Consider the following 14,749-nt stretch of genomic DNA (forward strand, 5'->3'; position numbering starts at 1 on the left):
CAGTACAGCAGTACCGCGGTAAATTCGACCCCCCCGCGCCACGGAAACCTGCTTCTATCCGGGAAGGGCAGGGGAGGGCGCAGGGGGGATCTGCACATTATCCGGGGGCCTGATCCACATTTCCTTAGTGCATTTGGGTGCCGCCGCCGTACCTTCCCCCGGCGTCTGCTTTTTATTTTATTTTGGGAAGGATCTTCGGGCTCGGCGCCGCACGTCCTCCCTTTCGCACACGTCACACCCCGGCGCCAAGCGCCGTCCCTTGTCGATCAGCTGGCTGATCTGCTGAATGTTGGCCTCTCTCGTGATCCCGTGACGCGGCGGCGATGAGGTGAGCACGAGGCCGTGAGCACTGTGGTTTCCTGCACACTGTAAACAACGTCGCAGCGTCGCTTACAGCGAGGTCATGAGGTCAGTGTGACGCCAGAGCAGCAGAGGGCCACAGCGACGACAGAGCTACTGCCTCTGGCATATTTCCGTAGGTCAAGGCATCCAAGCGAGGAGCGCAAAAAGTGGCATGCGCAACTCGATCCTGCATCCCTCGATCCTTGGCCCTCGACTGACCCTCCATCCCTCGGGAAATGTCTCACAACTAGGTTTACTAATACGGCCACATTGCTCATTAGTTCTGATTATTTGTCACTCCCGTGTTTAGCAAGTACCCAGACACGGCTAGCCACGGTTATAGGAGCCAAGTCGGCGGTCGAATTGTGCCACATACCACAGCCCTGCCCAGGATGGCCAAGCAGAATGCGCAGCATCGCCACTGGGAGCCGAGCGCCAGCTAGCATGCAGCATACGCACGCACGGCATCATGCTACATGTCTCTCCGTTACGTATTGGCCGCGCATGCTATGGAAAAGCTATGGAAATGTACATCTCGTTTTCGGTGAGGAGTGGAGGCTAGCATCAGCAACCTGGTCGCGCACAACGCGTGTTGATGCATGCCACATACGAGTGACTCGATGCATGCCACCACACATCGGCCGTGGCGATTTCGTCAGCGTGGGCAACTCACATCGCTGTCTCTCCTCGGCACTGTCGCTTGCTCCTGAAATCTGCCAACCCGCCATGCCGCCAACTTCTGAGTAGCCCCCGCACCACGTGGCACCACGTGGAGCCACGTGGCACCCACTCAAGCCCATTTGCCGTGCCGCTTCTCATACACGCGCTCGGCGACATACAACACCCCCTCCTCCCACTGGTCGTGCACGCCATACGCCCCCGGCTCGCGCTCCACGCACGCATAGTACGCCCGGCCCGCGCAGACGGCCCACGCGCGCGCGTACAAGAACGCCTCGTCGGACGGGGAGCGCAGCGCCGCGCGCACGTCCGGCCGCTCGAGCGCCGCGAGCGCGGCTTGCAGGTGTGCGTCCCACGCGCGCAGCTCTTCGGGGGCGTACGCGCGCAGGCTGCGTTCAAGCGCCTTGAGCATGTCAGGGAGAAGCACGTTCGTCGCGGCCACCGCGACGCGGCGGACGTAGCTCTTCTTGTGCGTCAGCCCGGAGAGCGCGCGCGCCCCGCCGCGCACTTGCGCCCAGGCGGCCGCGATGGTCGCCCAGAAGTCGTCGGCGGTGATTGTCATGGGGGGTGTGTGGAGGGGGGGAGGTTGCGTGGGGTGGGTGGAGGAGTGGAGGAATAGGGATGGGAGCGCGGGAGGGAGGTGGGAGCGTGAAAAGTATAGGAGAAGAGAGAATGGGATCGAGATCGAGCGAGATCGAGCGAGGTCGCGAGAGCGCAAGAGTAGTGCAATGCACGATGCGCTCGTGACATCGAGTCACGACACAACGTCCAAGGTCCAAGCGTTGGGTGGCAAGTCGACATGCTGTGCGGGAGAAGCAGCGGACCCTAATTTCGCAGCCTCCAGCGAGGACGACCGCACCGCCTCCGCCGGCCATGGTAAGATTGCCCAAGCGCCTCGCGCGTCTTGCTTGGCGCATGCATGCGGCGCACCGTGGCCCCTCCGCTGGCCATCAGCCTCGTCGAAGCGCGACGCGTAGAGTGGGGCCTGGGGCCGACGAGGCGCATTCCAATGACATCACATCGTATCCTTGCAAGCAGCCATGCATATACCATGCATCCATGTATGCTTCCAAGCATCCATGCATGCTCACTCCCCCATCGCCCCCTTTACAAACTCCACCACCGCATCCCCCGTCTCCCGCTGCCGCTCCGCATGCACCCAATGTCCCGCGTCGAGCGTCTCCACCCGTAGGCGGGGCAAGTATCGCCGGGCGTCCGGCAGACACTCGTCGAGCACATAGTCGCTCCTGCTGCCGCGCAGGAAGAGCGTCGGGCCGTCCCACGCCGCTTCGCCCACAGCATACGGGAAGGTGCCGAGCCCGTCCGTGGCCGCCGCGAGCGTGTCGATCGCGACCCGGAAACACACGTGGCCCGCCATCACCGCGTTCGTCAGCAGGAACTGCCGCACGGCCGCGTCCGCCTCGTACGGGACCAGCATGGCCTCGGCCTCCTCTTTGCCTACGCGTGCCGCCTCGATCTCGCGCATGCCGCGGAGGTACCCGGCATATCTGCGTGAGCGCTGAGCTGAGGTGGAGACTCACTGCGGCTCGATTGGCGCGTTTGTCGGCGCGATATCGACACTAACAAGCGACTTGACGGGCGCATTCAGCCCTGCATTGAGCGCCAGCGCCATCATCGTCTTCCCGCCCCTTGCATCAGCTCCTCCCACCCCCATCGTACATGCTATGCCCTAGGAGATGCACGTCCCGCAGCGCGTGGTCTCGCACGAAGCGCGCCACGTCCCCCGCCATCGCGGCGTACGTGTGCGGCGCGGCGTGCGGCGACCGCCCGTGGTTCCGCATATCCTGCGTCAACGACAATCGCCTAACAACGCACGAGAGTGTATACGGGCACACCGAGCTCTTTCGCGAAGCGCCGCGCGAGGCCGCGCCAGTTGGCTTTCGAGCCGCTGTGGTCAGCGCCGCGGGAGTGGGACGCACAGCAGGCCGTGCGCGATCACCATGCATCCCTTCCCGGTTACGGCGGGGGGGTCGTGGACGTCGTAGGAGAGCTGGACGGGCGGGACGTCCCATTGTGTGGTGGAGAGGGCGCGGGCGCGGGCGCGCGGAATGAGTGCGTGCGCGGGGGCGAGCGACGCGCTGAAGGCGAGGGGGCGCGGGCGTGGCAAGAGGGGGCGGAGCATGATGAGATGGTGCGATGGGATGCATGTACAGTAGTCACAGAGTTGGTGACTCACGGGTGGAGGTCGGCACGTGGGGGCGGACAGCGGACTTGCGGAGGCCACCACGTGAGTGATCTCAATCGTCCCTCCATCTCCCCATCGAACCGATAGCAGAGTAGTGATTATTCAACTGTCCGCCTCTATTCGCGGTTCCGGCTATGCTTGCTTCTACGTTACATCGCCAGTCGGGGCGTTCGATTCGCAGGCGTCAGGTTAGGGCCCCAACTATACAAACGACAGTCACCTCGGCGCGGCGTTCCCCGAGAGGGCGGACTTCGGTCCAGCCACAGCGGCTTTTGCTATTCTGACTGCAACACTTTTGTTGGCATGCATGCATGCAGAGTGCTTTCTGTGTAAGGCGTTTGGTCTCGCCATGCGATGCAAGTGCAGGATGATGAACTAGTTTCGCCTCATGCGCCTCATCGCCACAGTGGTTGTGTGGCGGCGGCTAGCTGGCCGTGCCTCGGCTGCATCTCTGTGTCGGCATCCAACGCTCGTAGCCTTCGTCAACGTGATCTCGGACAGACGAGCGAGCCTCGCGTCGCGCCATTGTGCGTGCCGTACGCAGGATGCAAATCCATCCGCCAGGCGCTCTGCCACTGCAATGCCCGCAATGCCCGCAATGCCCACCCCGCTGCCAACTAATCGCCCCCATTACAGTCCTACCAATGCATGTAATCCCAACCTACTTTTACTACAACAGCTGGCCCGGCTGGCTACTCCACCAGGTCTGCGCCGTTACAACTTAGAGACGCGCACGGCCGCCGGCGGAGAGGTCGGTCGCGCCGGTCTGGATGCAGCGGACGGCGGTGTTGACCATCTCGTCGACAATCTCCTTTGCGGGCTTGATGTCGTTGATCACGGCCGCGTTACTCCCCATCAGCCACTCTGCGTTGTCAGCGCTGTTCGCAATCAAATGATGGAGGCTGTAGCTTCAAGAAAGCAAATGTTGCCTCCACCTCTTCCGGAGCAGTACTCACTCATGCCCTTGGCGCCCGTCTCGGGGTGCTTCTCCATGTGGTCCTCGTGAGGGATGATGCCCTGGTCGCACAGCGCCTTGATCTCCTCCTGCCTGTTCTCCTCCCAGTCCTTGACGTAGTCGGTGTAGCGCACGCGCATGGGACGGCCCGAGTAGATGAGGGTGCGCTGGGCGTCGCCGAAGCCGGCAGTGACGACGAGCTCCTTGTGCTTCTTGGGCGCGCCGGCCTCGGTCGACGCCACGAAGCGCGTGCCCACCCACACGGCGTCGGCGCCGTACATGAGCGACGCGGCGAGGCCGCGCCCGTCGGCGATGCCGCCCGCCGCGATGACGGAGATCGGCTTGCCCGTCAGAGGCGAGACCTTGCCCTTGCAAGCGTCGACACATGCGGGGATCAGGATCGAGAAGGGCACGTCGCCGGTGTGGCCGCCGCCCTCGCCGCCCTGTGCGCAGATGAGGTCGACGCCGACGGCGAGCGCCTTGGCGACGTGCTTGGGGTGGCCGACCATCTGGGGTCAGCGGCGCTTCAAAGATCCGAGCGAAGCGAGGATCGAGGAGCGAGCGTTTCGAAGGCTCCTCCATCCTCAGCCTGCACTTGCCACACTCACGTTCATAACGACAATGCCGTGCTTGTGCAGGCGGTCGACAACCTCCTTCGGGGGCACACCGACAGCCGAGACGAAGAGCGCAGCCTTCTCCTCAATGATGACGGAGATGAGGTCGTCGAGCTGGCCGCCAGTGTAGTCCTTGTTGGTCTTGCGCGCGCTGCCGCCGATCTGGGGGAGGAGGAGGTCGATCCCGAACGGCGCGTTGGGGTCGTTCAAGTCCTTCTTGATCGCGTGGATCTGCTGGCGGAGGTACTTGGGGGTCGCACGGACGCCGCCGATGACGCCGAGGCCGCCGGCGTTCGTGACCGCCGCAGCGAGCTTGGGGCCCGCGGCGACGTTCATGCCCGCGAGGATCACGGGGTGCTGGATGCCGACTGGGCGTTAGTGGCTTCACGAGGTGCGCAGCGAGACTGCTGCCCCCCAGCGTCGACTCACAGAGCTCGGTGATGGGGGTGTTGAGCTTGGCCATGGTGTCGTGTCGTGTAGCGTAGAGATGAGAGAGATGCTCGCTTGCAGAATGGGTCGCTGGGAGGATATATTCTCGTGACCGCAAGCAGGGCCGGCAAGTGGGCGGGCGGGTTTCGGTAATTCTGCCCCCACTGCCGGTGGGCGGACAAGGCCGGCGCCACCCCACAGCGACAATGGCATGCCATGCCATGCAGGCCGCGATCCCGTAGGCTAGGCCGCATGCCGTGAGCGTAGGAGCCTATCGAGCCTGGCGTGCATGCGCCAGCTCCTGAGCCCGGGGCGCGCAGACAAGCCGCAGACCGAGACACCACCGAGGTCAGGTACGCCCGGAGTAGCGCCGTCCGGCTGGCGCGTTGCCGCAATCTCCGCTAGATCCGCGCACGCAACCCTGCCCAGGCCATGCAGCCCAGCATATCTGTGCTCACGTACAATGAGCACATGCACGCTCATGTCAGGCGCGTGGCGTGGCGGCTTGCGGTTGGCGATCGATGCAGAGGTCGATGCATGCAGACCATTGGCGTGCGGATCTCGCCAGGCTCGGTGCAGCTGCTGCGATATCCGGTGTGCAGGTGACTGAAGAAGAGTAGGGCCGATATGAGACAAAAGTCAAAAGGTCAAGACGTCAAGACACGTCTAGCATCGTCTGGTTTGTTCTACGTTCTATGTAGTGGGATCTTCCTCGGCCTATCTTCTTTCTCTGTCTATCTTTTCTGGCACGGGTAGCCTGCCGCGGGCTGTGGGCTGCAGGCTACGCAGTGACATGCTGCTCGACGGCCGTCACCTCCTCCTCCTTGCCCTCCGCCGCCGCAGCCTCGGCCTTCACCTCCTCCTCCGCCGCCGCGTCGCGCACATATGGCCTCCCCTCCCACGTCTCCCGCACGATCTCCCAATACCGCTCGGGCTCGGTGCGCGCATGCGCGACATGCGCGGTGCCCTTAAACTCCTCCATGCGCACGTTGAAGCCCTTGCCACGCGCGTCCGCCCCATGCTCCTCGACGTCGGTGTACGGGATGAGCGCGTCTTCGCGGGAGTAGATGTACGTCCTGCGGGCCTCGCGCGCGCGGACGGCGGCGGTGTTGTGTGATGCGGCGAGGAGGGCGAGGGGGCCGAAGAGCTTCGACTTGCCCTTGGCCTGCGCTTCGCCAACCTCGGCGCGCCGCCGGAAGTCGAGGCGCGCACGGACGTACGTGAGCAGCCAGAACCAGGCTACGAAGCCGTGCAGCAGCGGGCGGAGGAGCCACGCCCACTTCTTCGGCGCGACGAGCGAGAACGCGCTGAACGTCCCGCGGTACGAGAACTGGCCGGGCGTGCTGTCCAGCACGAGGGTGTAGGGCGGGAGGGCGGCGCGCTGCTTCGCCAGCGACTGGCGGAGGCGGGCGAGCGACGCCGAGCCCCCGTTCGACCAGACGTGGATCACGAGGTCGGGGTCGGTGGGGCTATGAGGAACAGACGCAGATGCAGGCGCGAGTTCAGACGCGTCGTACAGCGACTGCACGACGGTCGCGGCCGCGTCCATGCTCGGCTTCTTCCATGGGTTCAGCCAGTCGCCAGCTTCGGAGCGCAGCACGAGGATCGGGGAGGACGGGAACAGGCGCCGGTACGGCTCGATGTACTTGTCCATGTGCGGGGGTTGGGCGCCCATCCATGTCGCGAGGACGACGAGGCGCGGGCTTGGGGATGCGGGGGTCGCAAGGGCTGGGACGGCGGCGGGGGCGGGCGGGGGTATGGTCGAGGGCGATGGGGTGGGCGAGGGCGAAGAGGAGGAGGAGGCCGACGAGGAGGAGGAGACGGAGGAAGTCGACGAGGATGTAACAACAGCCTTGCTGCGCGGCAGGTAGTAGACGCTCGGCGAGAGGCGGGTGAAGTAGGACAGCGTGGGTGTGTTGGGCGGCATGATAACGAATGTGGTGGTGGTTGAGGGTGTGGTAGTTGTGGCAGTGCAGTGGTGAAGCAGCGGTGGAAGGAGGTGGTGGGCAAAGAGTGTGGGGAAGTGTACGCGTTTCGTGGACCCGGTGCAGCTGAGCTGGTGATCTGCAATGGCCTGGCGACGAGTATCGAGCGGGAGATGCCTCAAGTGGCAGATATAAGTGCTGCTTGTCAACACGTACGTGGCGATGGAGACAGCCAAAGTCGTGAGCACGGCCTCGGCGTCGGCCTCGGGCAAGAGTTACCCGGCATAACCGGCCGAGACGGGGCCAAACCGGGGCAAGTCCGCACCATTCCGCCCGTCCCTCGCACACAACTCTCGCTCACCATTGCCCGCGGCGGGGAACATGCAGCGTGCATGATGACGATACAGCTCTAGTTGCAATCTACGGTAGGGGCAAGGAAGGGCAAGAAGTGACAAAGCGTAAACGACAGCCTAGTGTACCCGGCTCAGCACCTGCATCTGCACAAGGCCGGCGTAGGCGCCGCCCTTGGCGATGAGCTGGTCATGGGTGCCACGCTCGACGACCGCACCGTTCTCAATAAAGTAGATGATGTCGGCGTGCTGGATCGTGCTCAGGCGGTGAGCAATCGCCACTGTCGTTCGCCCGCGCGCAGCGTTGTCGAGCGCAGCCTGCACCACGCGCTCGGACGTCGAGTCCAGAGCTGCAGTCGCTTCGTCGAGCAGCAACACCTTGGGGTTGCGCACGAGCGCGCGCGCAATGGCAATGCGCTGCTTCTGCCCTCCGGAAAGCTGCGACCCCTTACCGCCAACCTGCGTGTCGAACCCGTCTGGCAGCGACATGATAAAGTCGTAGATGTTGGCGTCCTTGCACGCCGCGATGATCTGCTCTTCGGTCACGTTGTTTGGGTCCGCTGCGCCGAGCGCCACGTTGAAGCGCACAGTTCCGTCGTAAAGTGTCGGCTCCTGCGACACGAGCGCGATGTGCGAGCGCATGTTGCGGACGTTGAGTGTGCGCAGGTCATGCCCATCGAGCGTGACACTTCCAGCCTGCGGATCGTAGAATCGCTCAATGAGCTGGATCGTCGTGCTCTTCCCGCAACCCGAGGGGCCGACGAGCGCCACGTACTTGCCAGCCGGAATCTCGAGAGACAGCTTGCGCAACACGCGCACGCCAGGACGAGACGGGTAGCGGAAGTGCACATTGTGGAACGCAACCGTCCCCTGCACGGTGGCAGGGTCAAGCTTGACGCCCTCGTCCGAGTCGGCGTCGACCTCGGGCACGTTGTCAAGGACACGGAAGACACTGCGCGCTGCCGAGTTGGCCTTGCTGGCGTCGGGGACGAACTGGAAGATGTCACCAGCCTCGAGTGCCGCAAAGACGACAGCATTGAGGGAGATGAAGAAAGTCTCGGTATTGTACTTGCCGTCGATGATCCAAAGCGCGCCAATGTAGAACACCAGCGCGACCACAAGGAATGTTATGCCCTGGCTAGCCGCAAAGAGAGCCTGCGAGCTGTATGCAGTGCGGATGCTGATGGTCATCGGGCCCTCGAGCGAGCGAGCATAGATAGCCTCAACGTCCTCCTCGCGAGTTAGGGACGCAACAGTGCGCACGCTCGCCGCAGCCTCGGATGCCAGCTGCGCACTGCCGGCGTGCCACTTCTTCGTCTTCTCCTCCTTGAGCACAACGACACGCAGACGGATGTACCCGCTACCAATGATGAGCGGCACACATGCGATACCGATGAGCGAGAGAAGCGGACCGTAACAGAGACCAACGATGACACCGCCGACAAGCGTCACCACAGCCTGCAGTATACTACCGAGTGTGACACCGAAGAGGCCTTGGATTTTCTGCGGGCGATCGGAAATCTCGCTGGTGACCGTGCCGGTCGCATGCTCCTCCTCATCGAACCACTCGACGTCGTGCTGGGTGACCGCAGCAAAGAGACGGGTGCGCAGCGTGCTCGCGAGCTCCCACCCGGTGCGGGAGAAGGACCAGTAGTTGAAGAACATGGCGATACCGGAAAGGACGGCGATGATGAAGAACCAGAGACCCTTGCGGTCAAGCACTGGCCGGATGGTCTCACGCGGCAGCTCAAAGTCGGCGATCGTCTTGCCGAACAGGATCGACATTGCGGGGTACACCATGCCAGCTGCAGTCGCGCCGAGGACGCCGGGAATGTACCACACCCAGTGCTCGCGATTGACGCGGAGAAGGCGCCCGAAGAGGGGGAAGAAGCCCGCCTTGTCGTATGGCGCCGAGTATGCAGCGACATCCATGCGACGCTGCTCGAGCGCGAGCGACGCGAGAGACCTGTTGCCGTGGGTGTGCTGACGGTAGAGCTCAGGCGAGATGTGACGCTGGAGCGGGTTGGGGCCCTCGTCCTCGCTTTCGGAGTTGGACTCGTCGCCGGCCTTCTCAGTGGCCTTCTGCTGCAGCTGTTGGTTCTGCACAAGCTTGTAGTACGCGCCGTTTGTGTCCTCAAGGAGCGAGTTGTGAGTGCCTTGCTCGACTATCTCACCAGCACCCATGACGATGATGCGGTCTGCATCGCGGACAGTGGCGAGGCGGTGTGCAATGACAATGGTGGTGCGGCCCACACTCGCCTTCTCCAGCGCGTCCTGGACTACACGCTCAGACTGGCCGTCGAGCGCACTGGTCGCCTCGTCGAGAAGGAGAATGCGGGGGTCCGAGACGATGGCGCGCGCGATGGCCACGCGCTGCTTCTGACCGCCGGAAAGGAGCATGCCTCGCTCGCCGACGTGGGTGTCGTACCCCTGGGGCAGTTTGGAGATGAACCCGTCGGCGTTGGCGGCCTCGCAAGCCTTTTTGACGAGCTCGAGGCGCTCGACGTCAGGCGCGTGCTCCCACTTGCTGCCGATCAGACCATGCTCGACATTGCCGCGGACACTGGTGGCAAACAGCACTGGCTCTTGCGCAACGTAGCCCATCTGCTGGCGCAGCCACTTGAGGTTGAGGTCGCGGATGTCGATACCATCGAGTGTGATCCTCCCGCCGATCGGGTCGTAGAAGCGCTCGAGAAGCTGGATGACCGTACTCTTTCCGCTACCACTGGCACCGACGAGGGCGCAAGTGTCTCCCGAGTTAAAGGTAGTTGAAAGGCCCTTGAGCACAGGCACGTTTGGACGTGATGGATAGTGAAAGGCGACATTCTCGAAAGCAATGTCGCCGACTACCTTCTCTGGACGCAGGCCACCTTCGTTGGCCGAGTCAATGGTCGGCGCCCGGTCGATGGTCTCAAACAGCTTTGTGGCGGCGGCACGGCCCTTGCTGATGCTCTGCAGCTCGGGGGCAATCATTGCGATGGAGAACGCGCCGATGAGGATAGCCATGACGACGTTCATGACATCACCACTGGTGGCGCGCCCCTGCTCGACGAGACGGCCGCCATAAGCAAAGGCGAGAGCGTACGCAGCGTAGACGGTGAAGACTGGTGTGAGCTGTGTCGGAGGTGCCTGCAGGACGTACACATCAGACCCAGGCCGGCCGACTGAGGAGCGGCGCCGCCAACTCCGGCATCACGGCTCGCGCCGATGGCAGTGTTGAACCGCTTTCCAAGATACGGCCCGCTTGCGAATGCCTTGACTGTACGAATGGAGGAGACAACTTCCTCGACTATGCTGCCGGCCTTGGCGATGTGTGCGAGACACTTGGTCTGTGCCTTGGTCTCGTAGAACCCCACTGCGCGTCAGATGAGTCAAGATGATAGACGCACTGATACCACCCGAGATCACAATGACAGGGAAGGTGGTGGTGAGGACACCGGCGAGGCGGGCGTTCCGAGCGTACGCAACGACAAATCCGGCAACGAATGTCGCAGAGTGTTGAACGGTGATGGCCATCTTCTCCGAGATGGCTGTCTGGACAAGGTGGCAGTCTGTCTGGATGCGGCTAGCGATCTCACCAGCGCCCATGTCGTCAAACCACGCAATCTGAGGTCAGCGCTGTTTCTCGCCGGACGCACCTCCTGGCGCAGCACGGCTCGCAAATAGGCCTCGCGGAGACGCTTGCTCTGTGCCTCGCTGGTGTAGTTCCAGATGAGCATGTAAGAGTAGGTAAGGATGAACATGGCGAACCCCATGGCCATGAGGTAGAGCGCGCAGTTGCCGACCTCACTCTTGAGGTTGGCCTTGGCTCTTTCGAGGGCGGCAGCGGTTGCCGGAGTGAGACCCTCAACAGCGATCTGGCGCGAAACGGTGCCGAAGTCGGTGAACAGAGTCACGAGCTCGCCGAACACGATTGTCATGCAGGGCAGCGCGGCGCCAGCACACGCGGCAATGAAGAGGCCGAGGTACTGGAGAGCAAGCTCTCTGCGCGTAGCGAAGCGGAAGAGCGAGGGGATGCTCGCGGGCTTGACGGGCGGGGGCTCATCGGCGTTATCGTCGTCCTTGGGCGCGACCTCCTTCTTACTCTTGCCGAACCAGCCCTTCTTCTCGGACTGGGCCGTCTTCGTGGACACAGGCTCGGCCTTGACCTTTTCTGTGCCGAGAGCAAGGGACGAATCGTTGGAGCCGGCGGCGGTGGGTGGTGGGGCCTTTTCATTGAGGTCCGCCCCCGTATCTGGGGAATGAGTTGGATGTTTGTCCTCCATGATGAAAGCGAGATGAGTGATGGGATGGAGAGAGAGAGAGAGAGAGAGAGTTACGAGATGAGCATGATGATGGGGTCAGTTGTTGTAGAACGAGGACGAGTGGGAAGCGACAGCTCCCGACTCGAACGAGGCAAGACAAACCTCGAGCAAGGTGTCGTGCCAAGAACCCGATGCCGCCACTCCCACAGGGTTGGAGCGGAGATGTGCCCCGTACTCCGCCCAGTCCACTCAGGTTGATTCACCAGGCACGGGCGCTACGGTGATGCCTGCTCAACGACCCTGCAGGAGGCGCCACGTGAAGCGGAGATAACGGGCGGAGTACGCATCTCAGTCCGTCCTCTCCGAGGGGGTCCAGCGCTGAAGAAGTCCTTTCTGACGGCCGCCACCATCCTCGTCCCACCCCCAAACACCAACTCGGACTCTGACTCGTACGGCCATCAGGGGGTCCGCTGCTGCTCGCTCGGGAGTGTACGATTGGGCGTGGCCGTGCGGGAGTCGAGGGAATCCGCGCGCCGGTCACATGCATGCCAAGACTACTCACTTGGCGTCTTCAAGACAACGGGACTGGCATTTCCAGCAGACTTGATGGCTGTTGGATTGCCACACATCTCGCTTGAGTCTCCAGAGCGCCCGAGCAATAGTACAGCGCCCTCAACACGCAAGCCATCGGCATGCGGCATGGCGCCGGTCACATGCTTGTTTCATGCGTCATATCATGGATCGGGACGGAAGCCGTCGGTTGCGATATCTGCGGCACCAATCTGATTCCAAGTTGGTCCAGTCCGTCCGGTCAGGTGAGAACGCTCGGTGTCGACTTGTTGCTCCGACCACCCTCGAACCCCGTGACGGCTGACGTTATTGACTACCTCGACTTGCATTCTCACAAAACTACTGACAACTATTCCACAACCCTCACACCACTCTTTTCCGGCACACCCGACACCGCCACACGTGATACGCCCCAGCCCAGCCTCTCCACACGACACGCCTAGCCCCAGAGCCAGCGCTCGAAGCGTGCGCCCCGCGTATTGCCGACGGGCGGGTACGTGAGCTCGTCCTCGTCGACCTCGCGCTTGCCGGTGGTGAAGTCCATGTCCTCGCCCTTGAGGGGGCGCCACGACCCGCCGTTCCGGAGCACATCGTAGGCCATGTGCCCGACGTACAGCACAATAAAGAGGCCGAGCACGAGGTACGCGAAGAGGAAGTCGCGGATGCTCCAGCGGCCCTTCATGAACACCTTGAAGCCGTTCGTGAGGAAGATGACGCCGTACGCGAACACGCAGATCCAGCTGCACAGGCGCTGCCCGCGGCGGCGGTAGGGGAACGTGCTACGGTCGATGCCTTGCGCGTCGCAGCCGGCGCGGAAGCGGAGGTAGAGCACGTTCTGAAGCCACAGGTTCAGGATCCACATACCGCCGAGAATGTTTGTGATCCACGTGAAGACGGTGATGGCCTTGTCGCTCACAGTCATGAAGGAGAGGCAGGAGACGATCGTCACGGCGATGATCGCGTTGATGGGGACTGCGTGAGTAAGATCCGGAGGGAGACTTACCACCACGGAAGGAGACGAGGAAGAGGCGCGGCGCGTGCCCGTTGATCGCAGCCGCGTAGAGGTTGCGCGACGCTGTAAAGGTCAGGCAGCAGCCGGCCGACCACGCCGAGGTGAGGATAATCGCGTTGATAATGTGTGGAAGGACAGGGACGCCAAGGCGGTCGGCGCCAATAACGATGGGCGGCGTGCCCTTGCCGCCGTTACCCGTGAGGTTTGGGTCGGTGTAGGGAACCTGGGCGTTAGCGAGGTCGAGGTCAGAGCGCTGCCAAGGTGCGAGGCAAACCGACAGAGGCGTAGCGCCGTCAGGGTGCCATCTCCTCCCGTGCTACTTACAAGTGTACCGATGCAAAAAGTGCCACCGATGTAGAAGAAGAGGAGACGGAAGATGACGCGGTTGAATACGTTGGGCAGGACGCGGCGGGGGTACCGCGCCTCGCCGGCCGTCATGGCGATCATGTCTGGGCCGCCGTAGGCAAACGCGGCCTGGATGAAGACGGACCAGAAGCCGAGGAACCGCCCCATGTTGCCGGGCACGAGATACTCGCGCATGACACCCGGATTCTTCCAGTAGCGGAAGCCGTAGCGGTCCTTCTGCGGGTTGCCGCCGAGCATAGTAATGAACGTGAAGAACATGATGATGAACACGAGGAGAACTTTGAACGTCGAGAACCAGAACCTGGGGTTAGTGGTGTAGAGGGATGGTCTGCAGTGGGGAGGAGACAAAGGTCAAAGGTAATGGGAAACTCACTCAGCCTCGCCGAACCAGCGCGAGCCCCACATGTTAATGAGGATAATCGACACAACGAAGAGGGCACACCACACGCCCGAGTTGATGTCTTCGTTCCAGAACTTGATGATGGACGCGATCGCCGTCGCCTCAGCCGCGACGGTGATTGCGTTATTCCAGAAACAGAGCCATGCCATGGAAAACGCGTACGAGCTGGAAACGAAGCGGCCGGCAAAGACGAGAATCGACCCGTCAACGGGCAGATACGACGTCATCTCGCCCATCGCGTTGAAGGTCATGAGCACGAGGGCACCGTAGATCGCGTAGCCGAGGACGAGGGACAGCGGGCCCGCGTTCGAGAGCGAGGTGCCCGTTCCGACCTGGTGTTAGGTGGCACAGGGGATGGGCTTACGAAGAGACCAGTACCAATCGCGCCGCCGATACCGATCAGCTGGATGTGGCGGGGCTTCATAGTGCGGATCGTCGCCTTGCCGAGACCGGTGTGGCCCAGCTCGTACTCGACCTCGCGCACCGGGCGCACATCGTGCATCAGTGTGCCGATGCCTTTCTCGTCTTTCTCGTCGTATGAGGATCTCATTGTGTGTTCGGGTGGGGGTGAAGAGGGGTGCGAGAGCCGGCGCGGGCCGCTTTAAGGCTCGCGTCTTGTTGGATACGATCGCACCCCATCTCGACACAACATGGAGCT

At 62.7% G+C, this 14,749-nt stretch overlaps 7 protein-coding genes across 7 annotated transcripts; 1 reads left to right on the forward strand and 6 right to left on the reverse strand.

Moving 5' to 3' along the window:
- Positions 1-1,132: 1,132 nt before the first annotated feature.
- COLE_06446 (uncharacterized protein) lies at positions 1,133-1,582 on the reverse strand (the record flags this gene model as incomplete). Its single annotated transcript, XM_018422659.2, has 1 exon — positions 1,133-1,582. One exon carries the CDS (start codon positions 1,580-1,582, stop codon positions 1,133-1,135), a length of 450 nt encoding a protein of 149 aa, XP_018280199.1.
- Positions 1,583-1,748: 166 nt separating this feature from the next.
- On the forward strand, positions 1,749-1,997 carry COLE_06447 (uncharacterized protein; the record flags this gene model as incomplete). Its single annotated transcript, XM_018422660.2, has 1 exon — positions 1,749-1,997. The coding sequence occupies one exon, from the start codon at positions 1,749-1,751 to the stop codon at positions 1,995-1,997; it is 249 nt and encodes an 82-aa protein (XP_018280200.1).
- A 110-nt stretch (positions 1,998-2,107) lies between these two features.
- On the reverse strand, positions 2,108-3,163 carry COLE_06448 (uncharacterized protein; the record flags this gene model as incomplete). The annotated part of the gene is made up of 5 exons (XM_018422661.2): positions 2,108-2,528; positions 2,562-2,669; positions 2,701-2,825; positions 2,857-2,929; positions 2,961-3,163. 5 exons carry the CDS (start codon positions 3,161-3,163, stop codon positions 2,108-2,110), a joined length of 930 nt encoding a protein of 309 aa, XP_018280201.1.
- Positions 3,164-3,947: 784 nt separating this feature from the next.
- On the reverse strand, positions 3,948-5,258 carry COLE_06449 (uncharacterized protein; the record flags this gene model as incomplete). The annotated part of the gene is made up of 4 exons (XM_018426536.2): positions 3,948-4,090; positions 4,183-4,690; positions 4,790-5,163; positions 5,225-5,258. 4 exons carry the CDS (start codon positions 5,256-5,258, stop codon positions 3,948-3,950), a joined length of 1,059 nt encoding a protein of 352 aa, XP_018280202.1.
- A 747-nt stretch (positions 5,259-6,005) lies between these two features.
- Positions 6,006-6,899, reverse strand: COLE_06450 (uncharacterized protein; the record flags this gene model as incomplete). The annotated part of the gene is made up of 1 exon (XM_018422662.2): positions 6,006-6,899. The coding sequence occupies one exon, from the start codon at positions 6,897-6,899 to the stop codon at positions 6,006-6,008; it is 894 nt and encodes a 297-aa protein (XP_018280203.1).
- A 720-nt stretch (positions 6,900-7,619) lies between these two features.
- On the reverse strand, positions 7,620-11,764 carry COLE_06451 (uncharacterized protein; the record flags this gene model as incomplete). The annotated part of the gene is made up of 5 exons (XM_065626484.1): positions 7,620-9,372; positions 9,454-10,603; positions 10,642-10,854; positions 10,889-11,105; positions 11,153-11,764. 5 exons carry the CDS (start codon positions 11,762-11,764, stop codon positions 7,620-7,622), a joined length of 3,945 nt encoding a protein of 1,314 aa, XP_065482178.1.
- A 988-nt stretch (positions 11,765-12,752) lies between these two features.
- Positions 12,753-14,515, reverse strand: COLE_06452 (uncharacterized protein; the record flags this gene model as incomplete). Its single annotated transcript, XM_018424954.1, has 5 exons — positions 12,753-13,285; positions 13,317-13,548; positions 13,650-13,992; positions 14,065-14,423; positions 14,456-14,515. The coding sequence occupies 5 exons, from the start codon at positions 14,513-14,515 to the stop codon at positions 12,753-12,755; spliced, it is 1,527 nt and encodes a 508-aa protein (XP_018280205.1).
- Between the last annotated feature and the right edge of the window lie 234 nt (positions 14,516-14,749).

The sequence above is a fragment of the Cutaneotrichosporon oleaginosum genome (genome assembly GCF_008065305.1).
Source record: "Cutaneotrichosporon oleaginosum strain ATCC 20508 chromosome Unknown ATCC20508_contig06, whole genome shotgun sequence".
In the NCBI taxonomy this organism is placed as follows: Eukaryota; Fungi; Basidiomycota; class Tremellomycetes; order Trichosporonales; family Trichosporonaceae; genus Cutaneotrichosporon; species Cutaneotrichosporon oleaginosum.